Source organism: Chiloscyllium punctatum, chromosome 1, assembly GCF_047496795.1.
Source record: "Chiloscyllium punctatum isolate Juve2018m chromosome 1, sChiPun1.3, whole genome shotgun sequence".
Classification (NCBI taxonomy): domain Eukaryota; kingdom Metazoa; phylum Chordata; class Chondrichthyes; order Orectolobiformes; family Hemiscylliidae; genus Chiloscyllium; species Chiloscyllium punctatum.
In genome coordinates this window covers 92,038,418-92,057,161 of record NC_092739.1, presented here as the reverse complement: position 1 = coordinate 92,057,161, position 18,744 = coordinate 92,038,418, and the positions used below count along the sequence as shown (strand labels likewise).

Genomic DNA, 18,744 nt, shown 5'->3' with positions numbered 1-18,744 from the left:
CATGTCATTTGATATGGAGGAAGTGCTGCAGGAGAAGTTAGCTACTACGAGGAAATTTGCTTTGCAGATTGATGAGTCCGTTGATGTAAGAGGATACTGCCAGCTGCTGGCCACTATGTTGATGGGAAGTCCAGTGAGGAGCTTGTTTTCTTTTGTAAGGAGCTACCAAATCTTGCAACTGGAAAAGAAATATTTCTGGTAACAGGTTTCTTTTTGAGGGAAAATAAACTTAGCTGGATCATGTGTTGGAAAATTTGACTGGAAATCTGTGTGACAGGGAACGGTCAAAGAATATGTCAGTAAGGTGAAAGAGAAAAATCCTGACACTCAGATCACCCATTGCATCCTCCACCATGTAGCTCTTGTAGACAAAAGCATGCCGGCTGAGTTAGCTGCAATCTTAGAGCAAGCCGTGAAAATCATGAATTACATAAGGCCATGGGTGTTGAGATTACACCCTTCGATACGATGTTTATCTCTTTTATATTCATGAAATCCAGAGAGAACTGCGAATTTTCAAGTTTATGACCGCCTTATGAAGAGTTACTATGATGATTACTGGTGGGCTAAGCTGATAAAGCTGCAGACATTTTCAGCTGTCTGAATGGACTGAATACCAAAATGCAGGGAAAGAAGGTAATGATCCTGACCATTACAGATAAACTTCAAGGTTTCAGGGTAAACCTGGACCTTTGATAAGAGATACTGGCAGGGGGTTCACTTGAGGTGTTTCCACAAACAACATCAGCTGACACAGCCATCAAGATGCACAGCCTAATTCAAACATGTCAAAGCATTAGAAATTTGGGAGAAGATTTGTAGCTCGGGTGCTCGTTGTTGTGGCCGAGCTGGGAGATTGTGTTGCAAACGTTTTGTCCCCTGTCTAGGTGACATCCTCAGTGCTTGGGAGCCTCCTGTGATGCGCTTCCGTGATGTTTCCTCCGGCATTTATAGTGGCTTGTCTCTGCCGCTTCCGGTTGTCAGTTCCAGCTGTCCACTGCAGTGGCCGGTATATTGGGTCCAGGTCAATGTGTTTGTTGATGGAGTCTGTGGATGAGTGCCATGCCTCTAGGAATTCCCTGGCTGTTCTCTGTTTGGTTTGCCCTATAATAGTAGTGTTGTCCCAGTCGAATTCATGTTGCTTGTCATCTGCGTGTGTGGCTACTAAGGATAGCTGGTCGTGTCGTTTCGTGGCTAGTTGGTGTTCATGGATGCGGATCGTTAGCTGTCTTCCTGTTTGTCCTATGTAATGTTTTGTGCAGTCCTTGCATGGGATTTTGTACACTACATTGGTTTTGCTCATGTTGGGTATCAGGTCCTTCATTCTGGTGAGTTGTTGTTTGAGAGTGGCTGTTGGTTTGTGTGCTGTTATGAGTCCTAGTGGTCGCAGTAGTCTGGCTGTCAGTTCAGAAATGCTCCTGATGTATGGTAGTGTGGCTAGTTCTTTGGGTTGCGGCATGTCCTCGTTCCGTTGTATTTCCCTTGGGCATCTGTTGATGAAATTGCGCGGGTATCTGTTTTTGGCGAATACATTGTATAGGTGTTCTTCTTCCTCTTTTTGCAGTTCTGGTGTGCTGCAGTGTGTTGTGGCCCTTTTGAATAGTGTCTTGATGCAACTTCGTTTGTGTGTGTTGGGGTGGTTGCTTTCATAGTTCAGGACTTGGTCTGTGTGTGTGGCTTTCCTGTAAACCTTTGTGGTGAATTCTCCGTTCGGTGTTCTATGTACCATCACGTCTAGGAATGGGAGTTGGTTATCCTTTTCTTCCTCTCTCGTGAATCAGATTCCTGTGAGTGTGGCGTTGATGATCTGGTGTGTGTTCTCTATTTCTGTGTTTTTAATGACTACAAGGTGTCATCCACATATCTGACCCAAAGTTTGGGTTGAATTTGCGGTAAGACTGTTTGTTCTAACCTTTGCATTACTGCTTCTGCTATGAGTCCAGAGATTGGTGAGCCCATGGGTGTTCCGTTGATTTGTTCGAATATCTGGTTGTTGAATGTGAAGTGTGTTGTGAGGCACAAGTCCAGTAGTTTAAGTATGCCGTTTTTGTTGATAGGTTCAACGTCCTGTTGTCTGTTCTGTATGTCCAGCAGGTTGGCTATTGTTTCTCTGGCTAGGGTTTTGTCGATAGAGGTTGTCTTTCTCTGATATATTGTCAGTGGGTATATGAATAGGAAGGGTTTGGAGGGATATGGGCTGAGTGCTGGCAGTTGGGACTAGATTGCGTTGGGATATCTGGTCGGCATGGGCAAGTTGGACTGAAGGGTCTGTTTCTGTGCAGTACATCTCTATGACTCTATAAATAGAGGAATTCGCAGTGCTATGGATGGACCACACAATGAAGCTGAAAGTGAGAGAGGTGTTTATATGTGTTTTGGCTGACAATCTGAGCATACTATTAGTGGACTCTTGCCGTTTCCAACTACTTACTTATGCGAACAGCATTTTCAGCACTGGCGTACATTAAAAATAAAGGGGAGAGAGCTTGTTAATGGAGCAAGATTAGTGGGTGGCCCTGTCATCAATTCCTTCCTGGATTAAAAGGCCCTGAACACACCAGCAGGCCCACGTTTCCCACTCACCCAATATATTACAGTTTACTCTACTTTGCATTTTGCTCTGGTGCATTATTCATGAATAGTTAGACATTCTTGAGTTGAGCAGATTTTGAAAAGATGGTCAAAGATGGCATATTTTTACCATTGGATTTGAAACACGAATGCTTTTGGTCTTCCTTACAAGCCTCTCCAGAAAGACAGTAAATAGATGTGACATTCATGAGCAGTCAATTCAGCTGAACAAATGTGTGTCCCTGTGGAATTGTTTGTTTCATTGATGCTGAAAAAATTGGGAACTGCTGATGTACAGGATGGTGAGAGGCAGACATTCCGAGATTGTATTGTAAAGGCTGTCTCTTATTATTATTCTGTGAGATTTTTGTTGTGTATTGAAATTTGAAAGTAACTATTTTAGAAGTGAAAGATTGCTGAAGGATTCCTTCATGGTTTTGAAAGCAAATAGTCTGACACTTAAGAAGCATTCTTTATTCAGCTGATGACTCAAACTAAGTAGGAGCTGAGCTGGAGCTAATGGTGTGTAGAAATGGAGATTCAGCCAGCAACAGTATTTGATTCGTCTGTGGATCAGTTATCAGTGTTAAAGGTGCGTTACCTACCAATAACCATGGTTCTAATGTAGCTGAACATCTTGGGGCTGTAAACAAAATTGGAAGAAGCTATGTATCTTCACCAGTTCAGGGTCTGTTCTGTGTAACACAACCCACTATGAAGAAAGTTCATTCTTCAGTTCTTGTAAACTTTGGCTTTCATTAGTAAATCAGAGACCATTTATAAGTTTGAAAGAGCAACTAGTGCCTCTTTCAAATCAATAAAAACATCTGAAGAAACAATATTCTGATCAGGAATAATAAATAGTAATTCTTGTTAAGTACATTAACCTGGTCCGTGCTTTCTGTCAATCTGGATCTGAAAATCAGGTGAATTGCGGAGTATGCGTGCTTCTATAAAATTTTTAACTTTTTAAATGACTCCAGGATTATTCAGGCTGGACTTCCAGTGTACTAGCCCAGTGAGGTGTAACAGTATTCAGGAGAATTTTCTACAGCAGTATGTGTCCAGTCTAACAAACAAGAAGTCTTTGCTAGACTTCCTCTTAACGAAGTGGACCAAGTAGATCAAGTGTCAGTGGGATTATTTAAGAGACAGTTATCATTGTGTTATAATGGTTTAGGATCACAATGGAAAGTACAATGGACATTCCAAAGGAAGAATAATTAACTGGGGGAGAGATGACTTCAGTTGGGCACGAATGGATCAGGACTGGATATACTGGAACTGAAGGTTGGTGGAAAACCTGTAGCTGAATGATAGGCCACCTTCAAAGAAAAATGGTTTGGAACACAGTTGAGATGCAATCCCTCAAAGGGGAAACATAGGACAAATGAATCCTGAGCACTCTGGATGAAAACAAAGAGATAGAGGCTAAGAAACAAGGAAAAATGTGCTTATATCAGATACAAAAATCTATTTGAGATTCAAGCTGATTGCAGGAAGTTACAAAGGGAGATGAAAAGACAAATAAAAATAGCGAAGAGATATAGCGAGGGGGAAAAAAAAACTATCAGCAACCATAAGAGGAATGCCAAAATCTTCCTTGGATATGGAAACAATGAAAGGGTAGGAAAAGGAAGAGTAAGGCCAATTCAGCTCCAAGAATGCAACCTAAACGTTGAGGTAGGAGCATGACAGATGAATGCTGTATTAATGCTTTGCATTTGTTTTTTAACTAAAGAAGGAGATATCACCCAAGTCGAGGTGACAGTGGAAGATACTCAGTCACCAGAAGGACTTAGAGCTGACAGAGTGGTCTTGTGCAGATTGTTGATATTTAGTATTGAAAGGCATAGGACTAGATGAGATTCATCCAGGGATATTGAAGAATGACCGATGCTCAACGGAGGTACGAGAAAATTGGAGGAGAGTAAATGAAATGCACTTGCTCAAAAAAAAGGTTATAGGGATAAGGCTAGCAAATGCAGACTTGCCAGTTTGTCTTCATAGTGGGAAAGCTTTTAAAACTGTAATTTGGGTTGGGATTTATAGTCACAAATGCAGGTTAATTAGGAACAACAAACTTGCGACAAATGTTAAAGCTTATGGAATAAATGAGACAGGAGCAACCTGGATAGAAAATTTGTGGAAGGTTTAGACACTAAGAGTAATAGTTAGTGAAATTGTTTCGAGCTGTAGCAAAATTTGTAATGGAGTTCCTCAGAAGTCAGTTTGAGGATTCTTGAGTTTCTTGATAATATTATCCAGATCTTATAGAGTTATAGAGATCTACAGCACAGAGAAAAGACCATCCAATTTACGCTAGTCAAAAACAATCACCTAAATATTCTCATCTGTTTTCCAGCACTTGATTGTGTTGTGTAAGGCGTAATTTCCAAGTTTGTGGCTGATACACAACTTGGAAAGATTGCAAACTGTGAAGAGATCATTGTAAATGACAGAAGTTCATGGTGGAATGGTCAGAGGTTGTAAAGTTCAAGATACAGTAAAACAAAAAGGGCAGAACCAGAGAAACATGGTCTCTATGTGCATTAGTCACTAAATGTGATTAAAGATGTTTAAAAAAGCATACAGTAGCTAGGTTTTAATAGCGACTAAGAGCACAAGAACAATATTTCACATAAGGCAGTAGTTAGACTTCAGCTAAGTACTGTATACAGTTAGGGTTCCACACTTTTGGAGGGATGTGAGTGGATTAGAAAAAGTAAAAGAACAGTTCTAAGATGAGAAATTTCAACTCTGAAGGTAGAACAGAGAAGTTTGAATTGATTTCCTTGGAGAGGCGCAGGCAAGATGAAAAATGAAAGAATTTTTCAAAACCATGAGGCTGTGGGTTAGTAGGTGGACAGAAACTGATCCTGCTCCTGAAGGGATTAACAATTATTAGTGACACAGAATAAGGTAATTTGCAGACTAAGTAAAGATGATGTGAGAATGTATTTTCTCACAGTGAATTGTTAGGTTTTGGATTGTACAATATGATGGAGGCAGGTTGAATTGAACCATTCAGGAGCATGTTAAATGATTATTTAACAGAAGCAATGTTCAGGATTTTAGAGGAAAAATGAATTGTAGTGCTTGTTTGGAGACCCTGTTCGGACACGCACAACTGCTTCCTGTGCTGCAACTGTTCTTCTGTGAACAGTCAATTTGATCATCAGCAAAATGATGAAGAGGTTGCCAACAGTGCTATCAAGTGTCATCTGTTCAGCAGTAACCTGGTGACTGATGCTCAGCTCGTTTTAGCTTTGGTCCTGACATTGACAAAAGGGCTGAACTCTGTGAGTGAGAGTTACTGTCATTACTATTAAGGCTGAATTTGGCTATGGTGCTAAAGATCCCTAGCAGAACTGCAGTCTTGGGAATTAAGAAGTGGCAGTGGGGGTATCTTGCTGTTCGTTGGAATTAAAGATTGACAAAGTAGATGCGGGCAAGGATGTTTCCTCGTGGGGCAACCTAGAATAAGAGGTCATACTTTTAGGATAAGGTGTGACAGATTTAAAACAGCTGAGGAAAAATTACTTTTCTCAAAGGGTTGCGAGTCTGTGGGATTCACTATTGTAGAGTATAGTGGATGCCGGGACATTGAGCATATCTAAGGAATACATTGAGTATGTCTAAGGAGAAAATGAACAGATTGTTAACTAATAATAGGTTAAATGGAGTAAAGGTCTAGATGAGATCAGCCATGATCATATCAAATAGCGGAGCAGCCTCGGTTGACTGAGCAACGTATTTCTGCTCCTAGTTCTTGTGTTCACTCAGAGGAGATAGTTGTGTTCGTTGGAGGTCAACCTGAGAGGTCCTGGTTTCATGTCCTGGACGATCCCTGATTTTTTTGGATGGCATGGTGGATGAGTCAATAAAAATGCTGCCTCACTGCGCCAGGGACCCAGGTTCGATTCTAGCCTCCGGTGACTGTGTGGAGTTTCCATATTCTACCTGAGTCTGCTTGGGTTTCCTTTGGGTGCTCTGCTTTCATCCTACCATTCCAAAGATGTGCAATTTACATAGATTAGCTAAATTTCCCATAGTGTCTGGGGTTGGCTTAGCCATGAGAAATGCAGGGTTACAGGAATAGCTGGGTCTGGGTGGGATGCTCTTCAGAGAGTGGTGTGGATTTGATGGGCTAAATGGCCTGTTGCTGCACTGTCGGAATTGTTTGATTTTTGATTGTTGGATGGGATTAATGCTGGGACCACAATTATTTACGATATATGTTAATAACTTGGATGAGGAAAGTTAGTGGTCTGTACAGGTAAGTCAAAATGAAAGTGTCTTGATAGTGGTATAGTTAGATAAATGATATTTGGCAGGTGGAATAAAATGTGGGGAAATGTGAAGTTATGCACTTTGGCAGGAAGAATCAAGGAGCTGAATATTATTATAAAAAATGATAACTGCAGAAGGCACAGAAGGATTTAGGTGTTCTGATGCATAAATGACGAAAAGAGCTAATGTGCAAGTTCAGCACGTAATGGGGGAGACAGAGAACGTTTATCTTTATTTCCAAGGGAATGAGTATGAAAGGAAGGACGTTTTGCCAAAACTATACAAGGAACTAGTTAGACCACAGCTGAAATACTGTGAACAGTCTTGGGTGCCTTATCAAAGGAAAGATATACTGGCCTTGGACATAATCCATAAAACGTTCAATAGAATGGTCATAGGCAAGAAAAGACTGTCTTATGAGGACAGGTTGAGGAGATTTGCCTTAAACTTGGAGTTTAGAAGAATGAGAAGTGACCTTACTGAAACGTAAAATTCTTAAGGGACTTGATTTGTTAAAGTGAAAAGGTTGTTTCCCCTTGTGGGAATGTGTGGCACTAAAGAGCATAATTTCACTAAGGAGCTACCTTTTAAAACAGAGATGTGCAGGGATTTCTTCTATTGAGGGTAATGAATCCGTGGAATTCTTTACTGCAGAGGGCTCTCAAGGCTGGGTTAAACCTGAGATAAACATAATTTTAATCAATAAGGAAATCAAGAATTATGGGTAAAAGGCAGGATTGGAATCGATGATGATTAGACCAACCGTGATCCTATTGAATGATAGAACAGACTTGATGGACTGAATGTCTCTTTTCTGAGGGGGAGGGAACATGCATGGCTGCCCTCAGAGGGAGTGATCATAGGTGCCTGTGGAGGGAGATAGACAAAGTTAACCAGCTACAGTAAGTTATTTTCATTTGTTACAGTTCAGTGCTAGTGTGTACGTGCATGCGAGTTTTACAAGTTGGTGCTTACCGTTATGTTTAATATGTTTGCCTGGGTGTGCTTTGCAAGACCATAAGACATAGGAGCAGAAGAAAAAAAATCAGCCAATCAAGCCTGCTGTCTACTAAACATGAAAGTAAGCACCAACTTGTAAAATTTGCATGTAAATACACAATAGGATCAAATTACAACAAATGCACATAGCTTCCTATTGCTGTTTGACTTCATGTCTCTCCCTCTGCAGGCATTTGTGATTGCTCCATCTCTCCCTCTGAGGGTGACCATAACCTCTTCTACCCCACAAGTGCCCATGTGTGCTCCCTCCCTGTCTTTTCAGGCATGCATGTTTCTGTCCGCCTTCCCCTTCATGTGCCTATGTGCCTCTCTCCCTTCTTTTCCTCTTTGCCTTCTTGGATGGTGCTACATTATGCAAGTCTGCAGCTATTTTAATATGAGCCATTGACCCTTTGTTTCAGTCATTTTTATGTGCGCCTTTGTTTCAGTGAAGTGTCCATTTTTCCATTGAATGTTCTTAGTACAAAGTGGATGTAATCTTCAAAGTTTTCAGCTGGTTCATTGAGTTGCATTATTCTTAAATGTCCACAATTATTGTTGAAATACAAATTTATGAATAACTATTTGAGAAAAACATAATTAAGAAATGTGTTACTAACTTAAGTATGTCTCATTTTATGTTTATTTTCTTTTTAGTTCTTCGTAAGCTGACTGTGCATGGTTTTGTGGAACCTCACAAGAATCTAGAAGTAATGGTATGTATTTTTTACAAATTTTGCTTTGCTTGCAGAAATTAGTCAGGATACCATATACCTCAACAGAAATGGCACCCAGAATGAGTGGAATATTTGCCATGTTATTAATATGACTTCAAAGTGTTGAGAAGTTAAATAGTTTATTTAGTGATATTAAGATATATATGGATGTGGGAGCATTGGACAGGTTGCTGAAGATGTTAACAAGAATGGTTCCTTGGATGAAGAATTTCGGTTGTGAAGATAATTTGGAGAGGTTGGGTCTGTTCTTCAAGAGAAGGCTGAGAAGAGATCTATTAGCTTGAATTGTTTTCTGATTGAATTATTTGAAATCATGGTAGAGAAAATAGTAATGGAAAGTTCCTTCTCACAAATGAAGTGATTGCAAGTCATTTAGATAAGCTAAATGTAATCAGAGTCAATATGGTTTTGTGGAAGAGAAATTATGTTTGACCAAACCAGTGGAGATCTTTGACAAAGTAATGTGCTATGGCTGAAGGCAAACTAGTGGATGTTGAAAACCATAAACTTCTCTAGGACAGTCAGAAGTGAGCAGTTAATGCTGGTTTTACTGGCATGGTCAAACCCTAGGGCTAAATTAACAAAATGTTAGCATGGTTAATTTGCATATGTTTCTGAATGAGGAATGAGTGAGCTACTCATCACTTGTCCATAATGTTGGTCATAGGGAGGCTGAATGATTGCTTGTTTCTCTGTCTTGTCTCAAGTGTTATGTTGGGCTCAATTGATATTGTTTTTTATTTGAAATTTAATACAGCATGCTCCAGTCATCTAAATTGGAAAATTCATAATTTAAATAAATCTGTAATCTGTGCATCAGTATTGAATGAATTTCTTACATTTTCAGGGTGTAAAGCTCAAAATTACATGCTTCACCTTAATTTTGGTAGATAGTCACACTCGATTGAAGACTGCATGTGATGGGCTCAGATACATTCACACCTTGCTTTGGTTTCTTACACTCTTGGGCAGAATAGTTACCATACCAAGCTGTGATGCATCAGGATAGGATGCTTGCTGTGGTGCATCTATAAAATTGGTAAGCATGATTGTGGACAGACTGAAATTCCTTCGCCTTCTGAGAAAATAGAGGCATTAGTATGTTTTCTTGACTGGAGCGATGACATGGATGGGCCAGGACCAGATTATTCCTTGGAGCTTGAAGCTGTCGATCACCTCCACCTCAGCACTATTGATACAGACAATGGTGTGTCCTCCATGTTGCTTCCTGAAGTCAGTTACCAGCTCCGCTGTTTTGCTAACATTGAAGAAAATTGTTGTCTTTACACCATGTTATACAACTCTGTATCTCTTTCCTATACTCTATATTGTCGTGAGATCATACCCACTATGGTGGCGTCATCAGCAAATTTGTGAATTGTCTGCATTACCAAGACCTTTACTTCCATCCACATGTGATCATTCGGTATACATCTCTGTTCAGCTCGTAAATTGAAACCTTTATTCATGCATTTGATAACCTCTGTGCTTTATTAATTCCAGTACTTTGCTAATTGGGCTTCTAACACTTAACCTCGACAACTAGAATTTATCCAAAATTAGCTTTTTTCCTAATTTTCTCCAAGTCCAAATCAACTTTAAACCCTGTGCTTCCTGATCCATATTAGCTTCTAGCCTAGCAACACCTCAGTTGTAATGGTTGTACTCCTTTATTCAAATTTCTCCATGCCCTGGCCCTTCCATTCTCTGTAGCATCCTTGAGTCTTATAAATGCCTTTGATTTCTGGGATTCTTCAATTTTGTCACGTTACGCATCCCTGATTTTAATCATTGAGGGTACAACCATTGGCAATGCAATTACCTAAGCTCCAGAAGTCCAGCCCTAAGCCTTTTTCTGTTTACCTTTTTTCTTCTTTTAGTTGACACTTACTGGAACACATATCGTTGGTCTAGCTTCTGGCCATCTCCTTGTGCGATAGTGCAGTAAATTTTCTTTCTTAATTAATTCTAAAAGATGCTATATATATCAATGTTGGTTGGATGTTAACTTTGTTTTGTTGGGCAGGAATTATTCAAAATGATTTGTGTGACTGCACTAGACTTAAGGGTGAATTTAAATTTCAATCTTGTTAATTCTGAGGAAAAATCTGTTAATTTTAAGAATGAGGAGTTTCAGCATTAAAAAAGAAGTTACAATGTTCCATTAATAAGTCATGAATAATTTAATTCTAACAGTCATTTAGAGTTGCTTTCTACTCAGAGTAATTTATGGACTAGTAATTGACTAGTAATGCAAAATGCATTAACTGTTGCTCAGTTTCTGAAAGGATGTTGGTAGTTTTGTGTGAATCTACACTATTTCAACAGCTGCTTCTTCGCTTGGTAGAATAGTATAGATAACAAAAATGTAATAAATTGAAAATTAAAACTCTTGAAAGATAAGATAGATAGCCCAGGATCCTGTTTCAGTATTTTAAGTTTGGCTGAGTTTGATTTTCTGTTGATCTGAAATCTTTATCAAAGTAGGAAGCAGTTTCCTTTGCCCAAGCATTTACATCAGGCATCTAAAGGGGTACAGGGCAGCAAATTGCCATGTCTTTGACAACACTTCCAAAACATGTGAACTTTACCCACATGTGGTTGGTTCTTGGAAATTCGTCACCTCCAAGTTCCCTTCCATGTCTTGTCTTCCATGTGCACCTTGACTTTGCAGTACAACATCACTCCTTCGTTGTCACAGAACTGGAACTGGCAGTTCAAAAAGTATCAGAAAAAATATTTCAGCACACTGACAGCAGTGATTTAATGTCAACCACCAACTTTCAAGAATTGTTAAGGATCATTAATAAACTTCAGGCTCATCAGTGCTACTTCCATCTGAACAGTGAATCAAAACAAATGTTTGGCATTCGTAAATGTTGAGTATTGTAGTTGTACTTATAATGTTTCACTTGCTTATGTCTAATTATGGGCTTTAAGAGTTGCTAGTCCAGGTATTTCTGGTATAACAGAATGTAAGTTTGCACAAGAACACAACTATAGAAAATTGCGCTATGGAAATCGCTATACTTATGCAGTAGAAAGTTTGCATTATCCAAACAGCATTCACAATTCGTTAAATCACGTTATAGCCAATTCGTGTTGACGAAACATGAGTTATACCAGAAATACCTGTCTCTAATAGTGAAGAGGTGGAGTTGAGCCCCACTCTTGAATCGCTGCAACCCATGTAGATTAGGTACACCCATTATGCTATAAAGAAAGGATTTCCAGGTTTTTGACCAAGTGACCAAAGAACACCAATGTCTCTCCAAGCCAGGATGATCTATGCTCTGGTGAAAAATTTATGCATGATCTGAAAGCAGACAGTTTACAATGGTCCTAATCTACATCAGTTTATTTCTCCTTTCGTGCAGTGTGTCTGTTGCTGATTCAACTGATCTCTAACTGTCCTTGAGAGGATGTTGTTGAGTTAACTTTTTGAACTACTGGACTCATTTCTTTTTTGACAGTCCCTCCGGGTTGAGCATTATGTGCTTTCACTGGGGAAGTGCGTTCTGCTGTGACTGAATAGTCTAATCCTGGAGCTGTAGACTGCCACATGTGGGGCAGGTGGTATTTGAAGAAGTTAGGTGGCTGGATAGCAATCTAGCAGTTTGTTGACCCAGTGACAGGAAAGAAAGGCCACTGCAGTTCCAAATTGTATCGTTTGCTTGGGAGGAAACTCTTAGTTGGTAGTTTTCCTATGCTGCCCTCTGTATTCCAGGTGATTGATAGAGTTCACAGGTTTTAAAAATATTGGTGAATTACTGCAGTGCTTCTTGAAGGTAGACTACTGTATTGACAATGGAGGCAGTGACTACTAAAGGTGGCAGATGGCACTTCAATCATATGGGGGCGAGGGTGGGTTTGTGGTTGAACAAAATTTGCTACATTAGTTGCTCTGTTTTATTGCATATTAAAAATAAATGTAGAAGATATTGAAATGTTTGTAGTGCATTGAGACCAGTTTTATTTCCACAGCCACCATTACTGACACTTTGAGCTTACTGAGCTTTACTGATTCCTGACGAAGGGCTTTTGCCCGAAGCGTTGATTTTCCTGCTCCCCGGATGCTGCCTGACCTGCTGTGCTTTTCCAGCACCACTCTAATCTAAACACTGGTTTCCAGCATCAGCAGTCCTCACTTTCTCCACTTTGAGCTTTACTGCTCTGTATCGATCATATATCTTCTTAGGCAGTCCCTTTGGACTGAGATGACTTTCTTCCACTCCACAGTTGTGGGTCTTGAGGTGCCCAAACAAACCCTGCCACAGGTGGCAAAAATAGTGCTTAGTGTATGGGACACTTGGATTTTCACATGCGTCTTCTGTTGTTTGCACCTGGCCTCCACTTGAGCTTGCTGAAGATGTTTGAGAAGGTTGATACTTTTGCAGATGTTTCTCTGAGTTAGGCAGTCTTGAGCTAGAAATTCCTATGAGTTGGTGGAAGTATTGCATCTTTTTCAGGGAGGTGACACTGAAGCATTTCACTGCCCTCCTGTTTGCCATGTTGAAGCACGGCCGAAAGAGCTGATTTTGGAAGTCTTATGTCAAACATTCAGAAGCTATGGCCTACTCAATGCAACTCATTGACACAAGTAATTGCTTTGATGCTAGAAATGTTGGCTTCAGCAAGGGCAAACCATTGGATTTGTGTTGTTGGGGGATTTAAGATGTCTATTGTATACTCTATTATTGTAAGAATTAATTAGCTAAGGATGGGAATAGCAATAAATGCAAGTAGATGACTAATATGAAGTCCAATAGTGTGTCAAAACATAGAATTCTGCATATCATTCTTTCATAGTAGATTTACTGTTAGTTGTGACACCATCTCAAGATTTAACAAATTTCTCCATCTGTAGATGAAGAAAATTTGGAGCATATCTTTCTGTCAAGTCTCATCTTGCCTCTTTCTCTCTCTCCTTCTCTCCCTCCCTCTCCCTCTGCGTCTCTCTTTCTCTTCCTCCCTCTCCCTCCATCTCCCTTCCTCTCTCCTCCTCTCCTCCTCCCCCTCTCTCCCCCTCTCTTCCTCTGTCTCTCTCCCCCCCCCTCCCTCTCCCTCTCCGTCTCTCCTCTTCCCCCCTCTCTCCCCTCTCTCTCCCCCCCCCCCCCAACCTCTCTCTTGCCCCCCGTCTTTCTCCTCTCTGTCTCTCCTCTCTCCCCCCGCCCCATCTCTCTCATGCTCTTGCGCTCTCTCTGACTTTTTAATCTCTTTCTGACAAAATGTTTAAATGACCAATCTGTCTGTTTACTTCTATATGCTAACGAAACTGCATTTTATTTTTATTTTATGTTCTGGCCTAAAGTTGAAAGGCGTTCTCTGATATGGTGTCCAAAATGGAAACACAAATCAATCATAAAAAATTACATACATTTATGTCCTTCCACCTGTTTTTCCACTACTATGTTCCTGTTAATGCTTGCACTGGTTAAAGCGGTTATTATGATGGCTCTGAATTAATGGTAGTCATGTAGACAAACTGCAATGCTTAGCTTCATTTATGGACTTTGTGCTCTTGCACTGACTCCAAAAGCTGGAAATGTAGATTAAGTCGAATGCATCTGTAATGTTGCCCTTTAGGGGACAACAAATGCTGGTCTAGCCAGTGACACTTATCCCATGAATGAATAAATTAAAAATACACCCACTTCACTTTATCTGTAAATGAGTCAGGTGTACATTTTCCAATCCAACTTGCCTGTATTTTTTCAATTTTTTTTCTCAAAATCGTCTAGCCCTCATTTCAAATTCTATTCTAAAATCTATTATAAAATAGCTATTGTAAACAAATATGGTTAGCTCCTCAATTGCTGGGTATATATTTCAAAATATGATCTGATTTTAAGGATTGGTTGTTGAGATGACAAATAAAAATACGCTAAAGTTTTGGTGCGGCTTCATTGTGATGTCTTAACCCAGCAAGTAGGAGAGAAAGCAAAGTATGTGAGTGATTTCCTAATTTCAAAGGTGTAGCTATTGTTTAGGAGAAGGACTTTTAAATTAATATAGTCCTGTTGGAATTTGAGTCTGAATCTGTTGATGATCTCAATATCTCTTGAGTCCAATACAATTAAATTGATGCAAGCAATTAAAATCTTATCGAAAAGACAGGGAGGTGGGCAGAAGGGGCACAGTGTAATGAACCAGACTTTATAAAAGATCTTAAAGTAAGGGAACACCGAGGAGGCAGCGATCATGTTATGGTAAAGTTCGGTCTGCAGTTTGAAAGAGAGAAGGCAAAATCAGATATAATGGTGTTACAGTTAAATAAAGGTAATTACAGGGGCATGAGAGAGAAACTGAAGAAAACTGACTGGAAGCAGAGCCTAGTGGAGAAGACAGTAGAGCAACAGTGGCAGGAGTTTGTGGGTGTGTTAGAGGGTGCAGTACAGAGGTTCATTCATCCCAAAGAAAAGGAAAATTATCCGGTGGGGGTGGGTTGGGGGGTGGGGGTGGGGGGGGTGGGGTGGTGGTGGGGGTGGTGGTGGGGGGGGGGGGGGGGGGGGTGTGATTAGACAGCCATAGCTGACAAAGGAAGTCAGGAAATGTATCAAAGAAAAAGAGAGAGCCTATAAAGTGACCAAGAGCGCTAGGAAATCAGAAGATTAGAAACAGGGGATAACAAAGAGACGATCAAATATGAAGCTAAGTAGCCAGTAATGTTAGAAATGATAGGAAAAGTTTTTTCAATACATAAGAAACAATAACGAGGCAAAAGTAGAAATTGGGCCGCTCTAAATTGATGAAGAAAGGCTAGTGCTGGGAGATAAGGAAATAGCTGAAGAACTTAATAAATAATTTGTCATTCTTCACAGTGAGTAATATCCCAGTGAGTAAAGACATGAGTAATATCCCAACCATTAAGGAGAGTCAAGGGGCAGAGTTGAGTATTGTAGCTATTACAAAAGAGAAAGTGCTAGAAAAGCTAAAAGGTCTAAATATTGAAAAACCTCTTGGTCCCGTTGGGCTACATCCTAGAGTTGTGAGGGAGGTGGCTGAGGAAGTAGTGGAGGTGTTGGTTGTAATCTTTCAAAAATCACTGGAGTCAGGGAAAGTCCCAGATGATTGGAAAGTTGCTGTTGTAACCCCTTTGTTCAAGAAAAGATCAAGACAAAAGATGGAAAATTATAGGCTGATTAGACTAACGTTGGTTATAGGTAAAATTCTAGAATCCATCATTAAGGATGAGATTTCTAAATTCTTGGAAATGCAGGGTCGGATTAGAATAAGTCAGCATGGATTTAATAAGGGGAGGTTGTGCCTGACAAACCCGTTTGAATTCTTTGAAGAGATAACAAGTAGGTTAGACCAGGGAAACCTATCTAGACTTCCAAAAGGCCTTTGGTAAGGTGCCTCACGGCAGGCTGCTGCGTAAGATGGGTGCCTATGGTGTTTGAGGTGAGCTTCTGGCATGGATTGAGGATTGGCTGTCTGACGGAATGCAGAGAGTTGGGATAAAAGGTTCTTATTTGGAATGGCAACTAGTGACAAGTGATGTCCCGCAAGGTTCAGTGTTGGGGCCACAGCCATTCACTTTATATATTAATGATCTGGATGAAGGGACTGGGGGCATTCTGGTGAAATTCGCTGATGATACGAAGTTAGGGGGACAGGCAGGTAGTGCTGAGGAGGTGGGGAGGCTACAGAAAGTTTTATACGGTTTAGGAGAGTGGTCCAGCAAATGGCTGATGAAATTCAACGTGAGTAAATGAGGATCTTGCACTTTGGAAAAAAGAATACGGAGCGGACTATTTTCTAAACGGTGGGAAAATTCATAGAGCCAAATTTCAAAGGAATCTGGGAGTGCCAGTCAAAGATTCTATAAAGGTTAACTTGCAGGTTGAGTCAGTGATTAAGAAAGCAAATGTAATGTCATTTATCTCAAGAGGGTTGGAAAATAAAAGCAGTGATGTGCTACTGAAACTTTATAAAGCTCTGGTTAGGCCCCATTTGGAGTACTGTGTCCAATTTTGGGCCCCACACCTCAGGAAGGACATACTGGCAATAGAGCGTGTCCAGTGGAGATTCACATGGACGATCTCTGGAATGCTAGGTCTAACATACGATGAACGGCTGAGGATTCTGGGATTGTATTCATTGGTGTTTAGAAGTTGGGGAGGTCTAATAGAAATTTACAAGATAATGCATGCCTTAGAAAGGATGGATGCTGGGAATTTGTTTCCGTTAGGTGGGGATGTTAGAACCCGTGGGCACAGTCTTAGAATTAGAGAGATAAATTTAGAACGGAAACGAATAGACATTTCTTCAGCCAGAGTATGGTGGGCCCAGGGAATTCATTGCCACGGAGCGCTGTGGAGGCCGGGACGTTAAATGTCTTCAAGGCAGAGATTGATAAATTCTTATCTCGCAAGGATTTAAGGGCTACGGGGAGATTGCGGGTAAGTGGTGTTGAAATGCCCATTAGCCATGATTGAATGGCGGATTGGACTCAATGGGCCAAATGGCCTTACTTCCACTCCGAAGTCTTGTGGTCTAAAATCTGATTCTTGCTGGATGTAAATGGACAATATTAAGCTATTCATTAAATGTGCTGTTAATTGGCATCATCTTTGCAGCCCGATTTTAGGAGATCACAATCAAAAATTTGTGAGATGATATTGTCACTAATGAAATGAGAACTTGTCTCCTTCACTAGATGTAGCGAAAACATGTTTCCTGCCTCCAGAGTGTCAAATCCTTTAATAATCTTATATGTCTCAATCAGATCCCCTCTCAGTCTTCTAAACTCAAGGGTATACAAGCCCAATCACTTCAGTCTTTCAGTGTAAGGTAGTCCCGCCATTCCAGGAATTGACCTCGTGAACCTACGCTGCACTCCCTCAATAGCCAGAATGTCTTTCCTCAAATTTGGAGACCAGAACTGCACACAATACTCCAGGTGTGGTCTCACCAGGGCCCTGTACAGCTGCAGAAGAACCTTTTTGCTTCCAAAAACAATCCCTCTTGTTATGAAGGCCAGCATGCTGTTAGCCTTCTTCACCAACTGCTGTACCTGCATGCTTACCTGCATTGACTGGTGTACAGAACACCCAGATCGCTTTGTACTGCCCCTTTACCTAAATTGATTCCATTGAGGTAGTAATCTGCCTTCCTGTTCTTGCCACTAAAGTGGATAACCATACATTTATCCACATTAAACTGCATCTGCCATGCATCTGACCACTCACCTAACCTGTCCAGGTCACCCTGTCATCTCCTAACATCCTCCTCACATTTCACCCTGCCACCCAGCTTAGTATCCTCAGCAAATTTGCTAATGTTACTATTAATACCACTAACCTCCTATGTGGGACTTTATCAAAAGCTTTCTGAAAGTCCAGGTACACTATATCTACTGGATCTCCCTCGTCCATCTTCAGAGTTACATCCTCAAAAAATTCCAGAAGATTAGTCAAGCATGATTTCCCCTTCATAAATCCATGCTGACTCTGACCTATCCTGTTACTACTATCCAGATGTGTCATAATTTCATCCTTTATAATTGACTCCAGCATCTTTCCCACCACTGAGGTCAGACTAACTGGTCTATAATTTCCTGTTTTCTCTCTTCCACCTTTCTTAAAAAGTGGTACAACATTAGCCACCCTCCAATTCGCAGGAACTGATCCCGAATCTATTGAACTCTGGAAAATAGTCACCAACGCATCCACGATTTCTTGAGCCACCTCCTTCAGTACCCTGGGATGTAGACCATCAGGCCCCAGGGACTTATCAACCTGTGTATTTAAAAAAATGCAGGCAGAGATTATCTTTTGCATAGGAATGTATGTAATATGCAACTATGTTTTTTAAAATGTTACATTGAGACACTATTTCCAATTCTGGAAGAGTACCGTCATTTTTCCCCTCAACTTGTGTAAGTGTTAAAAGAAACGCATTCTCAAGAATTGATCAGACAAGTGTGGACCGTATATATACTAATCGGAAAATATGTACTAAATGTTCTTTCTTCATCATGATTCAGATGCTTCCATCACAGACTGTAAAGTAATTATTTAAATTGGGAAATCTGCGTATGTAGGCAATTCAGCTGTTGAAGTCATTCTTGCCACATTAGGGCATGTTGTTCTAAAGCATTTTTCAGACTTTAAACTATCTGTCTTTTTCGCATGAGTCT

The 18,744-nt window shown here is 40.4% G+C and overlaps 1 protein-coding gene across 1 annotated transcript in view; it reads left to right on the top strand.

Moving 5' to 3' along the window:
- Window positions 1-18,744, top strand: part of ipo11 (importin 11) — a 410,923-nt gene that overhangs the window by 46,835 nt on the left and 345,344 nt on the right. Inside the window, exon 6 of the mRNA XM_072570976.1 lies at window positions 8,521-8,579. Coding sequence (XP_072427077.1) covers window positions 8,521-8,579 — 59 coding nt within the window. The remainder of the gene's footprint in view (window positions 1-8,520; window positions 8,580-18,744) is intronic.